This window comes from Dama dama, chromosome 33 (genome assembly GCF_033118175.1).
Source record: "Dama dama isolate Ldn47 chromosome 33, ASM3311817v1, whole genome shotgun sequence".
Classification (NCBI taxonomy): Eukaryota; Metazoa; Chordata; class Mammalia; order Artiodactyla; family Cervidae; genus Dama; species Dama dama.
In genome coordinates, this window is record NC_083713.1 from 33,126,549 (window position 1) to 33,150,476 (window position 23,928).

Here is a 23,928-nt window from a genome sequence, read left to right on the forward strand (position 1 = left end):
TGGTTTTCCTCAGAGATTTCTGTCTTCACTGTCTCCTGCACTCCAGGGAGGCTGTCAGGGCGGCCAGGGACCTCCATGTTTCCGGATCCAGGTCTAGTTCTAGTTCTCTGCTTCCCCAGGTCTGACAGTGTATTTAGCACAGCTTATCCCCATCCTTCATCAGAGCCTTTCTTCACTTCTGGGATGCTGGGCTTACCTGGTTTTTCTTCTCCCAGCTGACTGTTCTATTTCACTCTCCTTTGTTAGATCTATCTACTCTTTATGACGTTTAATTTTCAGAATGTTTTAGACATCTGATCTCAAACTTTTGCCCCATCTTTAATACCTTCACCACACTCTTATGACTTCATCCAGACCCGGTGTCCTTCCTGTCCGGGATGCAGTCTTAACTCATCTACACCACTGCCTGTTTGCACTCCTACGCGGGTGCCTGGGAGGCTCTTCAGCTTAACCTGTCCAAAGTAGAACACCGGGTCTTTTCCTTCCCTCCAGACCTGCTCCTTCTCTTTTTCTTTCAGTAAAGGGCATTATCCATTATGCATTTGCTCTGGTCCCCAGCCTTCTAGTTACCTTTGTCTCATCTTTTCCTCATACACCACATCCAGCATGTGAGAAGTATACAGCCACCAGCATCGGATATATTTCCAGGTACATAGATGCTGCAAAGTAAATGTTTACTGGTTAAATGGATCAATGAATGACTGCAAAATACCAAGTTGTTTAAAAATACAAAATTTTAAGTAAACTTTTATTGTCTATGTAATATTTTATGCTTTTAATCTTGCATTCTATCCTTTATTCCTAATAGGACTTTATAAGCTTATCTACTAGTCAGTTTTTTCAGAATTATTCTAAAACCTGCACAATACTTCATGTGTGTTACAGCTCCTTCTCAGTAGAACATCTTATACTTTAATATTGTGTTTGAGCTTACTTCAGAAATGTATTAATTTGACCTAACCTAGCTAGTAGAAAATTCTCTTTACAGATCTAATTATTGCACTCTTAACAGATTACAACCTTTTCTCTCTCAAAATCTCCAGATCATCCTGAGTTTTCCCCGTCCCTCACACTAATTGGTTAGCAAGTCCCATTAGTTCTCTCTGCTTAACAGTGAACTATCACATCCTATCTTCTCCTAGCCCCCTGCTCTAATTAAGGGCTTTATTAACCTGGCGCTAGTGGTAAAGAATCCACTTGCCAAGCTGGAGACAAGTTCAGTCCCTGGGTTGGGAAGATCTCCTGGAGTAGGAAATGGCAACCCACTCCAGTATTCTTGCCTGGGAAATCCCATGGACAGAGGCGCCTGGCAGGCTACAGTCCATGGGGTCTGAAAGGGTTGGACAGGACTGAAGCGACTTAGCACGTACCTCTCACATGGGCTAGTGCAGTTTCCCAGCTAATCTTCCAGTCTCTGGGCTCTTGCTCTTCCAGGCCATTACAGGACTATCATATTCATTCTAAAACTATTCTTCTGCTTTAAAAAAAGTTTAAAAGTCTAAAATAGAGCATTATTTTGATAGTAATATATGCCAGGGGTATCCTTCCATCTCTATTTTGTATCCCACTTCCTCTAATTCAGTACACTGCACTCACCATTCGATTATCGGTCCTGTCTTTGCACATGCTGTCTGCCCTTTGAATAACAAGATCCCCCTCCTGCCCTTCAGGCTGCTCGAAGGTCTGTCCAATGTGAAACCTTTTCTTCCTCCCCCAGGCAATGTTAGGAATTCTGTGCACTGAAATTCCATCACACTTCATTCCTCGTTACACAGTATGCTGTGTGGTTTTTTTTGTTTTTTTAGTAAGTCCTCACTATTCATCAATAATCATGAACATGAATAATCATGTTTCAGAATATAATACATTTCATCTTTTGACAGATTTCTTAAGTGTACAAATTTATCCTCTGTCAAATTTCATGGTTAACCAAAAGACAAGTTAATGCAATCTAACCTATCAGTGGTAATTATAACTTCAACTAATAATAAATGCATTTCAGTAATATTTTAAGGTGATAATTATTCAAGAAACTGGCTTCCTAAGGTTGACTTTAGATTATATCAGCAATATCATACATTACACACATTAGCAAAGTCATACCAAAAAATGGGGGCCACAAATTTCATCCTAAATTTACTTCCTGTCTAATTCAATATAGCTTTTAGATTCTATGGCTTTTTTATAGGGTAGTCCTAGTTTTTATTACAATATTTGGCATTATATATATTACTGTTGATGTTTGTAGTTTTAAGCTCTTTAATGCTTTTATTTTACTTGATTTCCATGGCACTCTCAAGGTCAATATTACAATCCTATTTTAAGAAAGTGAGTGATCCCAGACTCAGAGAATTTGAGTAATTTCCTTGAATTTGCATAGTCAAAGAAACATAGAAAGTGAAGTTGCTCAGTCTTGTCCAACTCTTTGTGACCCCATGGACTGTAGCCTACCAGACTCCTCCATCCATGGTATTTTCCAAGCAAGAGTACTGGAGTGGGTTGCCATTTCCTTCTCCAGGGGATTTTGCTGACCCAGCAATCAAACCTGGGTCTGCCGTATTGCAGGCAGATGCTTTCCCGTCTAAGCCACCAGGGAAGCTGAGTTTCATAGTCTAAGGACAATACAAATATCTGAATCTTCTTTACAAAACCATATTCATATCATATCCTCTTTTTAATGATGCCAAAGGCAGAGGCAATAAAATTTTGAAACCAAACATTATGGGTTAAGAAAGGCAAATATGGGTGGGGGGTGTGGTCAAGATGGCGGAGTATTAGGACATGAAGTTTACCTCCTCCCACAAATACATGAAAAATATATCTACATGTGGAATGACTGTCATAGAATATCTACTGAATGTTGGCAGAAGACCTCAGACCTCTGAAAGGACAAGAAAATCTCCACATAACCTGGTAGAACAAAAGAAAAAAGAAAAGCAAAAAAGTGAGAAAGGAATTAGGGGTGGAACCTGCACTCCTGGGAGGGAGCTGTGAAAGAGGAAAGGTTCTTGCACCCTGGGAAGTCCCCTGAATGGGAGATCAGCTGAAACAGAGGGGGCGCTTTGGAGCCTTGGAGAATGCAGCAACTGGTTTTGCCCCAGCTGGAACGGAGGGAGACCTGCACAGCCAGTCACCACTCTGCACTCACCACCCGGAAACACATGTGTGGGTGGGGGCTTGGTAGAGAAGCTCAGGCTTCAGAGATCAGATCCAGGGAGTAAAGTGGGGTGGGCTATGCAGAAACCTCAAGATGCTAGAGTCTGCAACTGCACCTGAGGATGTAGGCAGAAGACGCCTGGTCTGCTTTAGAGGCTGGGCATCACTGTGTGGGTGGTGTGCAAGGGGAGGGATGGAACTCGCCATTACAGCCTTTTTTCCTTTGTGAGCGCTCAGAGGTCAAGACACAGCCTGCACGAGCTCCAGGAGCAGTTGTAAGCCACCACTGCCCCCGGGGCTTCAGAGGTGGTCGGGAGCTGCCAGCACTGCCCCTAGGGCTTCAGAGGTGGTCGTGAGCTACCAGCACTGCCCCTAGGGCTTCAGAGGTGGTCGTGAGCTACCACCACTGCCCCCAGGGCTTCAGAGGTGGTCGTGAGCTACCAGCACTGCCCCCAGGGCTTCAGAGGTGGTCGTGAGCTACCAGCACTGCCCCCAGGGCTTCAGAGGTGGTCGTGAGCTACCAGCACTGCCCCTAGGGCTTCAGAGGTGGTCGGGAGCTGCCAGCACTGCTCTGCTCCGTGCTTTAGGCAGGTCTCCAGCCAATGACTCCGTCCTCCCGGACTCCCTGTGCAGTCACGAGCTGCCTCTGTTCCCAGTGCATGTTCTAGGGGCGTGTGTGAGCCACCACCACTGCTGAGAACCCCAGGACTGGGCACCAGCAACTGCATCTGGATATCCTCTTAAGGGGATAATGACTAGCCCACACTAAGGAAAGAGGCAGCAAGCATCCATACAATAAACAACCCTCACACCAAAAATATTAATCCCACATGAGCTCCATTGGGATGCTCCCACATATAAATAGGCCTCCAAGACCACTGTTTCTCCTAAACTCAGAGTAAGGGAAATAGAAGTAAAATGAAGCAGAGGAACCACTCCCAGTTAAAAGACTAAAAGAACTCCCCTGAAAAAGCAGGCAATGAAACAGACCTCTTCAGTTAATAGATACCAATCTCAAAAAGAAGATAATGAAAATACTGAAGGAATTAAGAAAGGCTGTCAACAGAAATGCAGAGTACTGTAGAAAGGAACTAGAAAATTAAAAAAAAAAAAAAAAAAAAGAACCAAGGAAAATTAGAAAACTCATTTACCAAGACAAAAAATGAACTAAAGGCAATGAATAATGGAATGAATAATGCGGAAGAATGAATAAGTAACCTGGAAGATAGAATAATGAAAAACACCCAATCAGGACAGAAGGTCAATGAAAAAAAAAATGAAAGCAATATTTGAGACCTTTGGATAATTTACCATGCCAATCTATGCATAATAGGGATTCCAGAAGGGGAAGAAAGAGAAAAAGAGCTCAAAACCACATATAAAGAAATTATGGCTAAAAACTTCCCAAAACCTAAAGAAAGAAACAGACACCCAGGTCCTCCAAGAAGTACAGAGGTAGGAAGTCATTCACACACCAATATGATACCAAAACCAGCAGTTGTGAGGAGAGTACAAATGCAGGATATTGAAAATGCACTTGAAATAAAAAAACCAGCAACTTAAAAGCAATCTTGTTTATATATAGATTGCTATATCAGAACCTCATGGTAACTGCAAATTGAAAATCTCTAATAGATACAGAAAAGGAAATCCAAACACTGAAGTTAGTCATCAGATCACAAGAGAAAAAAGGGGAGGGAAGGAAAAATACCTGCAAAAACAAATTCAAAGCAAGTAACAAAATGGCACCAAGAAAGTACATATTGATAATTACCTTAAACATGAATTTATTAAGTGCTCCAACCAGCATATATAGACTGGCTGAAAAATAAACTTAAAATGTATTAAAGACCTAAATGTAAGACCACCTGATACTATAAAACTCTTAGAGAAAAACATAAATTTTTGACATAAATTGCAGCAGTATCTTTTTGGATCCATCTCCTAGAGTCATGGAAATAAAAACAAATAAAAATGGGTAAACTCTACGTAAACTCTAAAGTTTTTTGCACAGCAAAGAAAACCATAACAAAAAGACAACCCACAGAATGGGAGAAAATATTTGCAAATGATGAGACTGACGAGATTAATCTCCAAGGTCTATACACCTCATGTAGCACAATATCAAAAAAATAAATCACCCAATCAAAATATAGGCAGAAGACCTAGATTGACATTTCTACAAAAAAGACATACAGATGACCAAGAGACACATGAAAAGATGCTCGATACTGCTAATTATTAGAGAAATGCAAATCAAAGTTACAGTAAGATATTACCTCACACCACTCAGAATGGCCATCATCAAAAAGTCTACAAACAGTAAAGTCTGGAGAGAATGTGGAGGAAAGGAAACCCTACCACCCTGTTGATGGCAGTGTGCATTGGTACAGCCACTATGGAGAACAGTATGGAGGTTTCTTAATAGAGCTACCATATATATGATCCAATAATCTCACTCCTGGGCATATATCCAGTCAAAGTCCTGGTTTGAAAGGATACATGCACCCAATGTTCATTGTAACACTGTTTACAATAGGGAAAACATGGAAACAACCTAAATCTTCATTGATAGATGAATGGATAAAGAAGATGTAATACATATGTACAATGGAATATTACTCAGCCATTAAAAAGAATGAAATAATGCAATTTGCAGTAACATGGATAGATCTGGAGACTTTCATACTACGTGAAGTAAGTCAGACAAAGACAAATATCATATATCACTTATGTGCTGAATCTAAAAAATACAAATGAACTTGCTTACGAAACAGGAACAGACTCACAGAAATCAAACTTATGGTTACTGAAGGGGAAAAGTCAAGGAGAAGGGATAAGTTGGGCGTTTAGGATTGATATATACACACTACTATACTTAAAATAGATAACTGAGAAGGACTGACAGTGTAGTACAGGGAACTCTGCTCAATATTCTCTAATAGCCTAATCAGAAAAGAATTTGAAAAGGAATGAATACATGTGTATGTATAACTGAGTCACTTCACTGTATACCTAACTATACTCCAGTATAAAATAAACATTTTTAAAAAAAGAATAGCTCTTTTCATGCACAAAAAAGAATTTCTTAGATGAGCAGAAACTAAAAGAAACAGCATTACTAAATCCTAGAGGAAATATCAAAAGTTCTTCTCTGAATAGGAAAGAAGAAAAAATATATAGGAAAGAGAAAATCACAATTAGAAAGCAAATCATCCTAATAAGCCAGAACATGGCTTAAAAAAAAAAAAAAATTCAGTGAAAGTAATGATAACCACAATGAACCATAAAAGATGTAAAAGAGGACATCAGAATTATAAAATGAGTCTGAGGAGAGTAAGAAAAAGTAGATTTTTTTTTTTCATATCTTCAAATGTGTTTGAGCCTATATGATTACCAGTCGAAGGCAAGTAGATATAGGATGTGGTTAACATACTTGAAAAACAGGATAACCACATATCAAAAACATAACAGTAGATTCACAAAAACCAGAAAGAAGAGAACATAAGTATAATACAAGAGAAAATCATCAAGCCACAAAAGAAACAGAAAAAGGGATAAAGCAGAAATGTAAAATCAATGGGAAAGTTAGGTTAAAATGGCAGTAGTTAGTTATCTGTCAATAATTACCTTAAATGTCAATGGACTAAATGCTCCAATCCAAAGAGACAGAATAGCAAATTGGATTAAGGAAGAAGGAAAAAAACCCCAAGAGTCTACAATATGCTGCCTGCAAGAGACCCACTTTAGGTCAAAGGACACACAAAGATTGAAAGTGAAGGGATGGAAAACATATTTCCTGGAAATGAGAGGAAATCAGGGTAGCATTGCTCATATCAGACAAAATAGACTTTAAAAGGAGAAATTCACTGATTCAGTTATACATATATTTACTCTTTTTTTTTTTTTTTCAAATTCTTTTCCCATTTAGGTTATTAGAGAATATTGAACAGAGTTCCTATGCCATAAAGAAAGTTAGAGAAGGACAGTATATAATGACAAAAGAATCAATACAAGATTTTACACTTGTCTCCATATATGCATAGGGGGTTGGAATGCAAAAGTAGGAAGTCAAGAAATAACTGGACAACTGGCAAGTTTGGCCTTGGAGTACAAAATGGAGCAGAGCAAAGGCTAACAGTTTTGTCAAGAGAACACACTGGTCATAGCAAATGCTGTTTTCCAACAAACCAAAAGATGCATGGACATCACCACATGGTCAATACTGAAATCAGATTGATTATGTTCTTTGCAGCCAAAGATGGAGAAGTTCTATACAGTCAGCAAAAATAAGACCTGGAGTTGACTGTGGCTCAGATCATCAGCTCCTTATTGTGAAATTTAGGTTCAAATTGAAGAAAGTAGGGAAAACCATTAGACCATTCAGATATGACCTAAATCAAATTCTTTATGATTGCACAGTGGAAGTTACAAATAGATTCAAGGGAGTAGATCTGGTAGACAGAATACCTGAAGACCTATGGGCAGAGGTTCATAACATTGACGAGGAGGCAGTGACCAAAACCATCCCAAAGAAAAAGAAATGCAACAAGGCAAAATGGTTGTCTGAGGAGGCTTCACAAATTGCTGAGGAAAGAAGAGAAGCAAAAGGCGAGGAAGAAAGAGAAAGATATATCCAACTGAATTCAGAGTTCCAGAGAATAGCAGGGAGAGATAAGAAGGCCTTCTTAAGTGAACATTGCAAAGAAATAGTGGAAAACAATAGAATGGGAAAGACTAGAGATCTCTTCAAAAAAATTGGAGATATCAAGGGAATATTTCATGCAAAGATGAGAATGAAAAAGGACAGAACCTGTAAGGACCTGACAGAAAGAGAAGAGATTAAGAAGAGATGGCAAGAATACCCAGAATATACGAGGAAGGGTCTTAATGAACCAAATAACCATAATGGTGTGGTCACTCACACATAGAGCCAGATATCCTGGAGTGTGAAGCCAAGTGGGCCTTAGGAAGCATTACTATGACCAAAGCTAGTGGAGATGATGGAATTCCAGCTAAGCTGTTTCAAATCCCCAAAGATGATGCTATTAAAGTGCTGCACTCAATGGGTCAGCAAATTTGGAAAATTCAGCAGTGGTCACAGGACTGGAAAATGTCAGTTTTCATTTCACTCCCACAGAAGGGTAACGTCAAAGAATGTTCAAACTACCATATAATTGCACTCATTTCACATTAGCAAGATTTTGCTCAAAATCCTTTAAACTAAGCTTTAGCAGGATGTGAACCGAGAACTTCCAGATGTACAAAATGGATTTAGAAAAGGCAGAGGAACCAGAGATCAAATTGCCAACATTCATTGGATCATGGAGAAAGCAACATTTCCAGAAAAACATCTGACTCACTGACTATGCTGAAGCCTTTGACTGTGTGAATCACAACAAACTGTGGAAAATTCTTAAAGAGAGGGGAATACCAGATCACTTTGCCTGCCTCCTGAGAAACCTGTATGTGGGTCAAGAAGCAACAGAACTGGACATGGAACAACGAACTGGTTCAAAATTGGTGGAAAGTAGTATGTCGAGGCTGTACGTTGTCACTCTTCTTATTTAACCTTTATGCACAGTACATATTGTGAAATGGTGGGCTAGATGAATCACAAGCTGGAGGCAAGAATGCTGGGAGAATATCAACAACCTCAGATATGCACATGGTGCTACCCTAATGGCAGAAAGGGAAGAGGAGCTAAAGAGCTTCTTGATGAGAGTGAAAGAGGAGAGTGAAAAAAACATGGCTTAAAACTCAGCATTCAAAAAACTAAGATCATGGCATCCAGTCCCATCACTTCATGACAAATAGAAACGGAAAAGATGGAAGCAGTGACAGATTTTCTTTTCTTGGATTCCAAAATCACTGCAGATAGGGACTGCAGCAATGAAATTAAAAGACACTTTCTCCTTGGAAGAAAAGCCATGACAAACCCAGACAGTGTATTAAAAGGAAGAGACATCACTTTTCCGACAAAGGGCCATATAGTCAAAGCTATCGTTTTGTCAGTAGACATGTACGAATGTGAGGGGTGGACCATAAAGAAGGCTGAGCACCAAAGAATTGATGCTTTTGAACTGTGGTGCTGGAGAAGACTCTTGAGAGTCCCTTGGACTGCAGGGAGATCCAACCAGTCAATTGTAAAGGAAGTCAACCCTGAATATTCATTAGAAGGACAGATCCTGAAGCTCCAGTCCTTTGGCCACTTGATGTGAAGAGTCCACTCATTGGAAAAGACCCTGATGCTGGGAAAGATTGAAGGCAAAAGGAGAGGGGGTGGCAGAGGATGAGACGGTTAAATAGCATCACCGACTCAATGGACCTGAGTTTGAGCAAACTGGGAGATCCTGGAGGACAGAAGAGACTGGCACGCTGCAGTCCATGGGGTAACAAGAGAGGCACACCCAGCTCAGTAACTGAACAACAGTGACAGCAGTATATACGCACTTACCATAGGAGCACCCAAATGCCTAAAACAGCACTAACAGACATAAAAGGGGAAATCGACAAGAATACAATAATAGGAGACTTTTACACCTCGTTTAAATCAATGGACAGGTCTTCTAGACAGGAAATGAATAAGGCAACAGAGATCCCCAGTGATACAATAGTACAGTTAAGACTTAATTGATATGTTCAGGTCATTAAACCCCCCATCCCCCCCAAAAAAACACCAGAGTACACATTCTTTACGTGCACCTGAAACATTCTCTAGGATTGACCACATACTAGGGTACAAATGGGCCTCGGCGAATTTTAGAAGTACAGAAATAATCCTAAGCATCTTTTCTGACCACAGTGTCATGAAACTAGAAATCAGCAATAGTAAAAGAAATGAGAAAAAATTATTCCATGGCAACTAAAGAACATACTACTAAAAGAACTAATGAATAAACAATAAAACAAAGAGGAAATTAAAAAATACCTTGAGGCAAATGACAGTGGAAATACAGCCATACAAAAATCTATGGGATGCCACAAAAGCAATTCTTAGAGGGAAGTTTATAGCAATGCAGGCCTTCCTCAAAGTAACAAGAAAAATCTTGAACAACCTAATTTGCCACTTAAAAGAATTAGAAAAAGAACTAATAAAACCTAAAGTCAGCAGAAGGAAGAAAATAATAAAGATCAAATAAGAAATAAATAAAATAGAGATTTAAAGCAATAGAAAATATCAATAAAACCAAGTGCTAGTTCTTTAAAGATGAAAGCTTCCGCACAGCAAAGGAGACCATAAACAAAATGAAAAGATTCAAAGAATGGGAGAAAATATTTACAAATGATGCAGCTGACAAGGGCTTAGTTTCCAAACTATACAAACAGCTCACACAACTCAACAGCTACAAAAAACAACCCAATTTAAAATGTGCAGAAGATCTAACTTGACATTTCTCCAAAGAAATATAAAGGGACAATAGGCACATGAAAAGATACTCAACATAGCTAATTAGAGAACTGCAAATCAAACTGCAATGAAATGCCACCATACACCGGTCAGAATTGCTATTATTAAAAACTCTACAAGTAACAAATGCTAGAGAAGATATGGAGAAAAAGGGACCCTCCTATACTGTTGTTGGTGGTAATGTAAGTTGGTGCAGCCACTATGGAAAACAGTAATGGAAGGTCCTAAGAAAACTAAAAATAGAAATACCGTTTGATTCAGCAGTCCCACTCCTGTGTAGATATCCAGACAAAACTCTAATCTAAAAAAGAAACGTGCACCCTTATGTTCACAGTAGCACTATTCACAATAGCCAAGACATGGAAACCTAAATATCCATCAACAGAGGAATGGATAAAGTAGTAGTACATATATACAATGGAATATTACTCAACCATGAAAACCAGAATGAAACAATGCCTTTTGCAGCAACATGGATTAGGGATTATCATAATAGGTGAAGTGAGTCAGAAAGAGGAAGACAAATAGCATATGATATCACTTACATGTGAAATCTAAAATATGACAAATGAACCTGTCTACAGAACAGACTCAAGGACGTAGAGGAGAGCTGTGGTTGCCATGGGGAAGAGAGTTCAGGGAAGGATGTAGTGGGAGGTTGGGGTTAACAGATGTGAGCTATTACATATGGGATGGATAAACAACAAGGGTCTACTGCATAGCACAAACTTGTATATTCAGTATCCTGTGATTAACCATAATGGAAAAGAATATTAATAAAAGTGTATGTTTGTATAATTGAATCACTTTCTGTACAGCAGAAATTCACATACCATTGTAAATCAACTATATGTCAATAAAACTTTTAAAAAGACAAATGGTTATATTGTAACCTGGATTGTTTTGACATCATGTAAAAGAGTAGATGCAAAGCCCACAGAGGTTCCTGTTTTTTAATGATTTTTTTGTATTTGTTAAAACATACATAAAATTTGCCATGTTAGCCATTCTTCAGCGTGTGGTTCAGTGGCATTAAGTACATTGACATTTTTGTGTAACCATCACCATGATCCATCATGAGAACTTTTTCATCATTTCAAACTGCAATTCTATACCCTAACTCCCCATTTCCTGCAGGCCCTGACAATCACCATCTACTTTTTGCCTCTATGAATTTGATTCCTCTAGATACCTTTTATAAATGGAATCATACAGTACTTGTTCTTTTTTTGTTGGCTTCTTTCACTTAATTCAATGTTTTCAAGGGTTATCTATGTTGTGTGTGGCACATCAGAATTTCCTTCCCTTTTAAGTTGAAATAATATGCCTTTACATATATATACTGAAGAAGGCAATGGCAATCCATTCCAGTGTTCTTGCCTGGAGAATCCCAGGGGCGGGGGAACGTGGTGGGCTGCTGTCTGTGGGGTCGCACAGAGTCGGACATGACTGAAGCGACTTAGCAGCAGCAGCACATATATATACACCATGTTTTGTTTATCCGTGCACCCACTGATGGACATGTGGGTTGTTTCCACCTTTTGGCTGCTGTGAACACTGGTGTACAAATATTTCATTAGGTCCCTGCTTTCAGTTCTTGGGGGTATATACCCAGAAGTGGAAGAGCTGGATTATATGGCATGTTCTCTTTCCTTAGAAAATAGAATCAGGATAAATTGCTTTTAAAAGTTTTTATTTGTATGTGTGTGCTTTAATTCTAGGAATTCAGTGACCCCATGGGTATAGTCCATGGAATTCTCTAGGCTAGAATACTGGAGTGAGTAGCCTTTCTCTTCTCCAGGGGATCTTCCCAACCCAGGGATGGAACCCAGGTCTCCCACATTGCAGGCAGATTCTTTACCAGCTGGGCCACAAGGGAAGCCCAAGAATACTGGAGTGGGTAGCCTATCCCTTCTTCAGTAGATCTCCCTGACCCATGAATCAAACCAGGGTCTCTTGCATTGCAGGTGGATTATTTACCAACTGAGCTATCAGGGAAGCCCCATCAAAGTGATCAGAATAGCTTATATAAATAAGGAATTTTATAAATCCTCTACCGTGCGTCCTGTGCTAACAGATACTTATAAGATTCAATACCTAAAAAACATAACTATACAAAAATAAAGTGTGAGCTATCAGTGTGATAGACAAGAGTGCAGTGACTAAAATGTTTTTGAAGACCATTTTATGACAATTAGGAAATGTTTACTATACAATGCTGAGTCAAAATCAGAATCCCAAATGTGACTCTAACTTTTATATATGTAAGAAACATATTTGTTTGTATTTAAATATTTATAAATTGATTTCCACTCATAAACATAGGAAATGTACCAAAATGTGGTAATCTCTAGTTGGTGGGAATATGAGGGATTATTTTTCTCCTTTATACTTTTCTATGGTTTTCCAAATTTTCTGAAGTGTCCATGCATTATTTTTATAATCTTAAAAAATAGGTATTAAAATGATTCCCCAAATTTAGTATTTTAGTGATTAGAAAGGACTGAATAGATTTAATTTCTGGCAGAGCCTGCCAGAAAATTCTACCCAAGACTAAATAACTAACTCTTTCCTTAGAAGTAGATAAAATAGGATTAAAATACTGGGATTAATATGTTAAGGTTATAATATGGCAAGTGGGTATCTAGTGTTTCAGGTACATATACACATTAAGGCACGTCTGGAGTAAAATTCCTAATTGCCCACCCTAAACGTTATCATCAAGATGTTCTCACCTGCTTCCTAGCTGCCTGCCTGTTAAGTCGCTTCGTTCGTGTCCGACTCTGTGCAACCCTATGGACTATAACCTACCAGACTCCACTGTCCATGGGATTCTCCAGGCAAGAATACTCAAGTGGGTTGCCATGCCCTTCTCCAGGGTATCTTCCTGACCCAGGGATCGAACCCACATCTCTTACTTCTCCTGCATTGGCAGGCAGGTTCTTTACCACTGGCACCACCTCGGAAGCAGAAGTCAGAAAGTAGATCCCAGAGACAGATTTGTCCTGTGCAATCAAGTTGATCCTACTGAATTGTACTTCTAAGAGTTTAGATTGTGCAGAGGCTATTTCTTTCTAGAAGGTTTTGGTCCCAGGAATGACTGAAAAGTAAGTCACAACGAGTATGCATTTTATAGATTTGCCTATAATGAACATTCTCTCACTGTGACCAGGCCAACCCCACCTTTATTGTTTGAGAATTCATCCAGTGTCCATACAGTCTCTTTAGGGACTTACAACCCCTAAGGCACTCCTTTTGTTTATGTTTAAATTGCACTTCATTTGAAGCAAACTATACTTTAATAAAGTAAGATTTCAACCATCAAAACAAAAGCTGTAAAATGTTGTCCATAACTGAAATGTTCTTTGTTTCTAGATAATTATATGACGTTATCTCGTTTAATTGATTTCTTAAGAAGATGTGGAAAACTTGAAGATGTTCCACGATTTTTCTTAATGGCTGAGAAACGTAACTCCAGAGCAAAACTGGAGCCAGGATTTCAGTACTGTAAAGGATTATATCTTTGGTAAATTTATTGGCAAATAAACTTGAATTACAAATTTCTGCATTTTGAAGTGATAGTTTTATTTACTAAATAAATTATAAATGATTTAAAGTTTGTAGTGATTGAAATAAGTAATTTTTTTTTTTAACATCTAACAAGGTATACTGGAGAACCAAATGATGCCCTTCGACATTTTAATAAAGCTCGGAAAGACAGTGACTGGGGCCAAAATGCCCTTTATAATATGATTGAAATCTGTTTGAATCCAGATAATGAAACTGTTGGAGGTGAAGTATTTGAAAATCTTGATGCAGATCTGGGGTGAGTAGTAGTTGCAAGATACACTTAAAAAAAAAACACACTTGTTAGGGGCGAAATAAGCAAGGGTATTTTGTAAAGGAGAACTAAATTCCAGAATAGCACTAATGAAAGTTTAATGAATAAATCAGCTGAAATAACTCTTTCCTGAAACAAGTATGAAATGCTTATAGAAGGTTTCCTAAATCAGAACAGATGTTATTAAAGACAGCCCCCCAATTACTTTCTAAAAAATGGGATGAATTGTAGAGTTTGATTACATTGGAAAAAATTGTCCACATAACAGTAACTTCCTAACATGATAGCTATCTGCCAAACCCTGTTCTCTATACTTTATTAACGCACTGTCTTATTAATATTTATTCCCCATTACAACATTGTGAAAAAGCTCAAAGTTAAGCTGTCTAACGTGATGGAGTTAGAATACGGTGGAGGCAAGGTTTAGGTTGAGTCCTGCCTGGCCGCAGCGAACCTGCTGTTCGCCTTGTGGCGCACCGCTGGTCAGTGGTTATATTTCTGTCTGTGCGTTTGGTCTTGTCCTTTCCTCAGAATCGGGGAAGGCAGGGAGGGGAGCGTATAAGGATGGAAGGGAATAGAAGAGACGGTTTCTGCCCCCAGGAACATGCAATTGACCTGGTAGGCAAGACAGTATCTGAAACCATTCAATCTCCAACAAAACAGAAATGGGTTAAATTGGTGTTAAGTGTTGGAGGAATTCATAGAAATCATAGCAGTCGGGGGAAGCTGCATAGAGGAGTGGGAGAAAGTGGACCCAGTTGTTGAGATGTGTCAGTGACAACTTTGAAGGCTTGGATTATAGAGGCCCATGGAAGGATTTACAGTAAGGGAGAGGCATTTTTATTTTTTGTTTGTTTTAGAAAGGTTAAAGTATCCTACTGTTGTTATGCAACTAAAGGCTGTCCACATGGAAATCTTCAGCCATGGGTTGAACACACCAAACTCAGAATATAGAACTCAAAAGGGAAGTCACAGCTGGAGATACAGATTTGGGAGACCAGTGCTGAGTGGGTAGTCGGGACCCCATCAATGACCTGTTTTCAAGTAGAATGCAGTAACGGATGTCTAAGAACTAAATTTGGGGTGTGCTAACACTCAAGGAGATTGAAGGAGGAAGAGAGGTAAGCGAAGGACAGTCACTTTGGTGGAAAGAGAAGGAAAACTGTAATCTTACAAAAAACAAAGAGGATCTTGGGAGAAAAGAAGGTTACCAACAGTGTAAAATGTTTAGAGAAGGTAAAAGCCTGAAAAGATCAGTGGCTTCAGTGATTATTAGCCTTTGAGAATTCAATTTCTTTTTGTTAATTGATTTACTAATACATTATATTCAGGTGTATAAGGTGGGTCTCAGGTGGGTCAGTATATAAGAAAATTGCTGTTGCACAAATTGTTATTGCACTTAAAATTTACAACCTTTTGACAAATACAGAATTTCTTTTCTTAAAAGTCTAATAGGCAACAGGGTGAGGAAAATTAAGTACATTTTATATGTCTGGCAAACTTAGATTCAAATCCTAGGTTTAATAGAGATATGTGACCTTTGGAAAATTATTAATACTTTCTCTGTTGGAGCCTTGGTTTTCTCATGTATAAAATGGATTCAACATTGATTGAATGAAGTAATACAGTGCTTGGCACATAGTAAGAACTTTAACATAGTTACTTTCTGCTCCCTCCTTTTTAAAAATTAATCTTTTTAAATTGAAGTACAGTTGATTTACAATAGTTTATAGTCTTTTTTTTTTCTTTTTCTGAGCAAATATGCTATTTGATAATTGGATGATTCTACTTATCCTGAATTCAGTTTTGTATTAAATGAATACACTTACCACAGGTGGATAGTATTCACTTTTTGTTTTCAGTTTAAAGTGAATAAATGTCTAATGATGTTTGATTGAAGCTATGTTAGTTTTGTTTTTTAAAACTAACTGTGCTTTAATTTATATTAGAAAAGAATAAGTGACAGTCTTCAATAGGATTAGTTTTAAATTGGTGAGAAAAGTAGAAACCAGTGTACCCTCAAGCTCATTCTAATCTCAATGAATTTTGTTTCATGAATAATAGATACTAACAGATTTATTTTTAATTGCATACAGTAATTCAACTGAGAAGCAAGAGTCTGCGCAGTTAGCAGTGAGAACAGCAGAAAAGCTCCTTAAAGAACTAAAACCTCAGACCATTCAGGGTCATGTACAGCTTCGCATAATGGAAAACTATTGCCTAATGGCCACCAAACAGAAATCTAATGTGGAGCAGGCATTGACTACCTTCACCGAAATAGCAGCCTCTGAGGTTAGTAGATTTTCTTTTTCAACGTCACGTGTTACGTTTCCTTGAGGTATTTAGTCGCATAGTCGTGTCCAACTCTTTGCAACCCCATGGACTGTAGCCCGCCAGGCTCCTCTGTCCGTGGGGACTCTCTAATCAAGAATACTGGAGTGGGTTGCCATCCCCTCCTCCAGGGGAATCTACCCGACCCAGGGATTGAACCCGGGTCTTCCACATCACAGGCAGACTCTTTACCATGTGCTCCACCAGCACCTTTCCTTGGTGGTGTAGAAATACATGTTTTTATTAGTTGTTTATTTTCTGAAGATTGACTTCATTATTTACAGTTATTAAAAATTAGGTATATAGTTTGGTATGATTTTCCATCAGGCACCTTTGTTTTCAGAGAAGGCATTTTTACATGCTGATGTGTTATCAGTTCAGTCGCTCAGTCGTGTTCAACACTTTGCGACCCCATGGACTGCAGCACGCCAGGCCTCCCTGTCCATCACCAACTCCCGGAGTTTATTCAAACTCATGTCCATTGAGTCGGTGATGCCATCCAACCATCTCATCCTCTGTCGTCCCCTTCTCCTCCTGCCTTCAATCTTTCCCAGCATCTGGGTCTTTTCAAATGAGTCAGTCTTCACATCAGGTGGCCAAAGTATTAAAAGAGTTTCAGCTTCAACATCAGTCCTTCCAATGAATATTCAGGACTGATTTCCTTTAGGATGGTTTGGTTGGATCTCCTTGCAGTCCAAGGGACTCTCAAGAGTCTTCTCCAGCACCACAGTTCAAAAGCATCAATTCTTTGGTACTCAAATTTCTTTATAGTCCAACTCTTACATCCATACATGACTACTGGAAAAGCCATAGCTTTGACTCGATGGACCTTTGTTGGCAAAGTAATGTCTTTGCTTTTTAATATGCTGTCTAGGTTGGTCATAACTTTTCTTCCAAGGAGCAAGCATCTTTTAATTTCATGGCTGCAGTGATGAAATTTAATTTCACCATCTGCAGTGATTTTGGAGCCCAAAAAGTAAAGTCAGCCACTGTTTCTACTGTTTCCCAATCTATTTGCCATGAAGTGATGGGACCGGATGCCATGATGTTAGTTTTCTTAATGTTGAGCTTAAGCCAACTTTTTCACTCTCCTCTTTCACTTTCATCAAGGCACTCTTTAGTTCTTCACTTTCTGCCATAACGGTGGTGTCATCTGCATATCTGAGGTTATTGATATGTCTCCTGGCAATCTTGATTCCAGCTTGTGCTTCATCCAGTCCAGCATTTCTCATGATGTACTCTGCATGTAAGTTAAATAAGCAGGGTGACAATATACAGCCTTGACGTACTCCTTTCCCAATTTGGAACCAGTCTGTTGTTCCATGTCCAGTTCTAATGTTGCTTCTTGACCTGCATACAGATTGCTGAGGAGGCAGGTCAGGTGGTCTGGTATTCCCATCTCTTTAAGAATTTTCCAGTTTGTTGTGATCCACACAGTCAAGGCTTTGCCATAGTCAATAAAGCAGAAGTAGATGTTTTTCTGGAACTCTCTTGCTTTTTTGATGATCCAGCAGATGTTGGCAATTTGATCTCTAGTTCCTGTGTCTTTTCTAAATCCAGCTTAAACATCTGGAAGTTCACAGTTCACATACTGTGGAAGCCTGGCTTAGAGAATTTTGAGCATTACTTTACTAGTGTGTGAGATGAGTGCAATTTTGCGGTAGTTTGAGCATTCTTTGGCATTTCCTTTCTTTGGGATTGGAATGAAAACTGACCTTTTCCAATCCCGTGGTCACTGCTGAATATTCCAAATTTGCTGGTATATTGAGTATAGCACTTTCACAGCATCATCTTTTAGGATTTGAAATAGCTCAACTGGAATTCTATCACCTCCACTCGCTTTGTTCTTAGTCATGCTTCCTAAGGCCCACCTGACTTCACATTCCAGGATGTCTGGCTCTAGGTGAGTGATCACACCATCGTGACTCTCTGGGTCGTGAAGATCTTTTTTGTATAGTTCTTGTGTATTCTTGCCACCTCTTCTTAATATCTGCTTTTTCTGTTAGGTCCATACCATTTCTGTCCTTTATTGTGTCCATCTTTGCATGAAAAGTTCCCTTGGTATCTCTAATTTTCTTGAAGAAATCTCTAGTCTTTCCTATTCTGTTGTTTCCCTCTATTTCTTTGCATTGATCACTGAAGAAAGGCTTTCTTATCTCTCCTTGCTATTCTTTGGAACTTTGTATTCAAATGTATTGTTATACTCTGTATTCAAATGTGTTGTTATATTTATCTCTATTACAATGATGAGTTCTAGAGAAGGGAAATTCTGCAGGAGGGCAAAAGTTAATTCTCAAGGGAATGGTTTTATCATCTATGCTATAGGTATAGCCTAGGCTAACCTACTAAGTGAAAATAAATACCTGAGTGCCTTGATATCACCTTTCCACTTATGTGAACTTGAAATTTTTCCAGCTCTACGGGCTAAGTGAGATTAGTACTGACAACTTGTAATTCAGTCATGCAAATAATAATATTGTTCTTTAGCAAGACTGTAATCATCCCCTGCAGCAGTAATAATAATATTTAACAATAATGAATTTTTATTATTAGATCAAAGACTTTCTCTTTTCACCCCATTCAAATACACCACCCTTGTTACCCTCTGGGCCATCTATTTTCCCTTCCCTCATACAGTGCTTTATTCTCCAATTACTTGTTATTAAGGAAAGAATCCTAGGTACCCACTCCATCAATGGGCTTCCCTGGTGTCTCAGTGGTAAATAATCCACCTGCCAATGCAGAAGACATGGGTTCGATCCATGGTTCAGGAAGATCCCCTGGAGAAGGAAATGGCAACCCACTCCCGTATTCTTGCCTGGGAGATCTCATGGACAGAGGAGCCTGGTGAGCTATAGTCCATGTGGTCACAAAGAGTCGTACATGACTAAAGTGACTAAACAACAGCTCCATCAACAGTTGGTAATAGCTAGTTCTAAGTATACACTTGGTATGTTCTGCCACCATGAAAGACTAATAACTTGGGGCCTCTCAGAGGATATACAGAATTTTGCTGTATTTTCTTCTGGTTCGAAGATTACAGCGACAACGATAAACCAAAACCCTATGCTGACCCCTTCCCCTGTCTCTCAGGACTCTGGAGGGCTTTGGAAAACCTACAGCTCCTGTTGGTACTTGGGTGCAGGTATCTCTGGTGGCACCTGACCACCACCGTCAGCCCGCCTGGGAACAAAACAGCAAGACAGCAGCTACACAGTCCATCCTCACGCCGAGCTTCTGCTGGCATTGAAATAGTGTTCTCAGGGGCTGCGCTCAGTGGGATTGACTGTGCGGGAGCAGATGGATGACAGCAGCTGATCCAGAAATAGGACTGTCCTATAAGTCTAAGACAATCTGTAAGAACATGATGAAGCACCATTTCAAGTAAGGTGTCAGAGCTACTGCATGTTGTGGAGTCACGTTCTATTGTGGAAGGTGGTTTCGAACTGTGCGGCTTAAGAGAAAACCCTAAAAGCACTAAGTGACCTCACAGCTGTTTCCTAGAAAGGCTGCGCCAGTTTTTTTTTTTTGTTTGTTTGTTTTGGTGAGACTGCCTTACGTTTTGTCATCCTAACATGTGTGGTTAGTAATATTCTGTCCTCAAATCTGCTTGCTGACCACACTGTCCAAAGACTGATGTATGAATTGAAGTTTCATAAGTGAATTTTATCTTGCATTTTTCCCTTTTAACTCATAGGCTGTATATATTAAATGTAATGAATATTCATTGAGTAACCAGTGGGTGCTAAGCATAGACTCACAAAGAGAAGCCACATATAGTTCCTGTCTTCAAGTTTCTCATAACCTACCGAAGAAGAGACAAGCATACTGACTGTAATGTAAAGCAAAATCTGTTACATTCTGTTCTAAAGTTGCAAATAAAAGTGCTGGAGGGGACAGGATAAGGAGAGCTGAGAGAACTTTTCTGTGGAGGAAGTAATGATATAAGAAAAACCAGGATAAACTGCATTTTCACAGGCAGAGATGGAGGAAGTATATTCTCAGTTAAGGGGAAAATGTGAACAAAGGCAGGGAGGCCGTGAAGCATAGGGTATGTCCACAGTCCTGTGTGGCATTCTGATTGATTCAAAAACAGGGATGCGACAGGAAGACATGGGAGGAAACAGTGGAAGATGCATTAACCCCAAGCTGAAATGGTCCACTTCCTTTCTTCCCCTCATCTTGAACTGTAAAGGTGCATCATTTATAGCAGAGCTATAGCGCCTTTTGTGCTATAAAGTTGGTGCACTTTAGATTGAGAGAGAGAGAAGGTGGTACAGACGTCCTAAGAGAGAACATCTGAGGATGTCTGCTCCAGGAGAGCTATCATGGTCCAGTGCAGGGTTGGAATGCAGGTGTGCAGTATTAGAAGCCATTCTTCAGTTCACTTGGGAGTGATCAAGCTGTGAGGAATTGATTAATTCTAATTAAACTCAAGGTGTGTAAATTTTAAATCTGGGAGCTTACTTTAAATGTATAGTGTGGGATATTTTTAGTATGTGAATAGATCTGGGCATTTTTTTTCAGGACCCTTCTCTTTGTGAGCTGTCCTAGGATTTGACTGACAAATACATATTAAGTCTCTATTTATTATACTTTCCTCTCTAGCCCACCTGGCATAAGGGTACAGTTCAGTAATTAATAATATCCCACATGTCTTCAAAATCCTTACCAAATTGGTTATATTTGGCATTCAAATAAAACCCTTTCTGTCACTCCTTAATTAGAACAAATTACACATTGGAACTTTAACAGAGTGTCTGAAGAACTATGGAGGTTCATAGCATTGTACAGGAGGTGGTAACCAAAACCATCCCCAAGAAAAAGAAATGCAACAAGGCAAAACGGTTGTCTGAGGAGGCCTTACAAATAGCTGAGAAAAGAAGAGGAGAAAAAGGCAAAGGAGACAGGAAAAGATGTCCCCATCTGAATGCAGAGTTCCAAAGAATAGCAAGGGGAGATAAAAGAGTGTTCTTAAGTGAACAGTGCAAAGAAATAGAGGAAAACAATAGAAAACAATGGGAAACACTAGAGATCTCTTTGAAAAGATTAGTGATACCAAGGGAACATTTCATGCAAAGATGGGCTCAATAAAGAACAGAAACGGTAAGGACCTAACAGAAGCAGAAAGATTAAGAAGAACTGGCAGGAATACACAGAAGAACTGTAAAGAAAAAGGTCTTAATGACCAATTAAGGTCATTAAGATAACCACGATGGTGCAGTTACTCACCTAGAGCCAAACAGCCTAGAGTGTGAAGCTAAGTGGGCCTTAGGAAGCATTACTGTGAACAAAGTTAGTGAAGGTGAAGGAATTCCAGTGGAGCTATTTAAAATCCTTAAAGACAATGCTGTTAAAGTGCTGCACTCAAAATACCAGCTATTTGGAAAACTCAGCAGTGGCCACAGTACTGGAAAAGGTCTGTTTTCATTTCAATCCCAAAGAATATTCAAACTACCACAGTTGCACTCATTTCACATGCTAGCAAGGTAATGCTCAAAAACCTTCAAGCAGGCTTCAATAGTGCATGAACTGAGAGCTTCCAGATATACAATCTGGACTTAGAAAAGGCAGAGGAACCAGAGATCAAATTGCCAACATCCGTTGGATGACAGAAAAAGCAAGAGAATTCCAGAAAAACATCTACTTCTGCTTCATTGACTATGCTAAAGCCTTTGACTGTTGGAATCACAACAGACTGTGGAAAATTCTTAAAGAGATAGGAATACCCGACTACTTTACCTGCCTCCTGAGAATCCTGTATGCAAGACACAAGCAGCATATGGAACCTGACATGGAACAATGGACTGGTTCAAAATTGGGAAAGGAGTGCACCAAGGCTGTATATTGTCACCATGTTTATTTAACTGATATGCAGAGTACATTATGTGAAAACCGGGTTGAATGAAGCACGAGCTGGAATCAAGATTGCCAGGAGAAACAATCTCAGATATGCAGATGACGCCACCCTCATGGCAGAAAGTGAAGAGGAACTAAAGAGCCTCTTGATGAAGGTGAAAGAGGACAGTGGCTTAAAAAAATCCTGGCTTAAAACTCAACATGCAAAAAACTAACATCATGGCATCTGGTCCCATGACTTTATGGCAAATAGAAGGGGAAACAATGGAAACAGTGACAGAGTTTATTTTCTTGGGCTCCAAAATCACTGTGAACCATGACTACAGTCATAAAATTAAGATGCTTGCTCCAGAAGAAAAGCTATGACAAACCTAAACAGTGTATTAAAAAGCAGAGACATCACTTTGCTGACAAAGATCTGTATAGTCAAAGCTATGGTTTTTCCAGTGGTCATGTACAGATTTGAGAATTAGACCATAAAGAAGGCTGAGCACCAAAGAATCGATGCTTTTGAACTGTCATACTTGTGAAGACTCTTTGAGAGTTCCTTGAAGAGCATGGAGATCAAACCAGTCAATCCTAAAGGAAATCAACCCTGAATATTCATTGGAAGGATTGATGCTGAAGCTGAAACTACAATACTTTGGAGTCAACCATGTCCAGAAAGCACAGAGAGTCCAAGACAGAATAAACCCAAGAAGGAACAAACACACCAAAGAACATGATAATCAAACTGACAAAAATTAAAGACAAAGATAAATTATCAAAAGCAGCAAGGGAAAAAAGACAAATAACATCCAAGGAAAAACCCATAAGGTTATTAGCCAATTTCTCAACTGACACCCAACATAGGAGCACCGCAATATGTAAGGCGAATACTGACACATACAGGCAGAAATCGACAGTAACACAATAATAGTGGGGGACTTTAGTACCCTACTTTCATCAATGGACAGATCATCCAAACAGAATATCAATAAGGAAACACAGGCCTTAAAATTATACTTTTCACAAGTTGGACTTAACTGATATTTATAGAGCATTCTATCCAAAAGCAGCAGACTACACATTTTTCTTAAGTACATGCAGAACATTCTCCAGGATTGAGCTCATGTTGGGCCATAACACAAGCCTTGGTAAACTTAAGAAAATCAGAATCATATCAAGCATCTTTTCTGATCACAATGCTATGAGATTAGAAATAAACTACAAGAAAAAAGAAAACTAAGAAATACAAACAGGTGGTGGATAAACAATATGCTACTAAACAACCACTGGATCACTGAAGAAATCAAAGAGGAAATTAAAAAAAAAAAAACCTAGAGACAAG

General features: G+C 39.1%; 1 protein-coding gene across 2 annotated transcripts in view; it reads left to right on the plus strand.

The window, feature by feature from the left end:
* TTC21B (tetratricopeptide repeat domain 21B) overlaps positions 1-23,928 on the plus strand; it is an 88,055-nt gene that overhangs the window by 47,802 nt on the left and 16,325 nt on the right. For both annotated transcript variants that reach the window (XM_061135712.1, XM_061135713.1), the window contains 3 exons: positions 13,943-14,093; positions 14,232-14,393; positions 16,505-16,700. In XM_061135712.1, the coding sequence (XP_060991695.1) occupies positions 13,943-14,093; positions 14,232-14,393; positions 16,505-16,700 (509 nt within the window). The remainder of the gene's footprint in view (positions 1-13,942; positions 14,094-14,231; positions 14,394-16,504; positions 16,701-23,928) is intronic.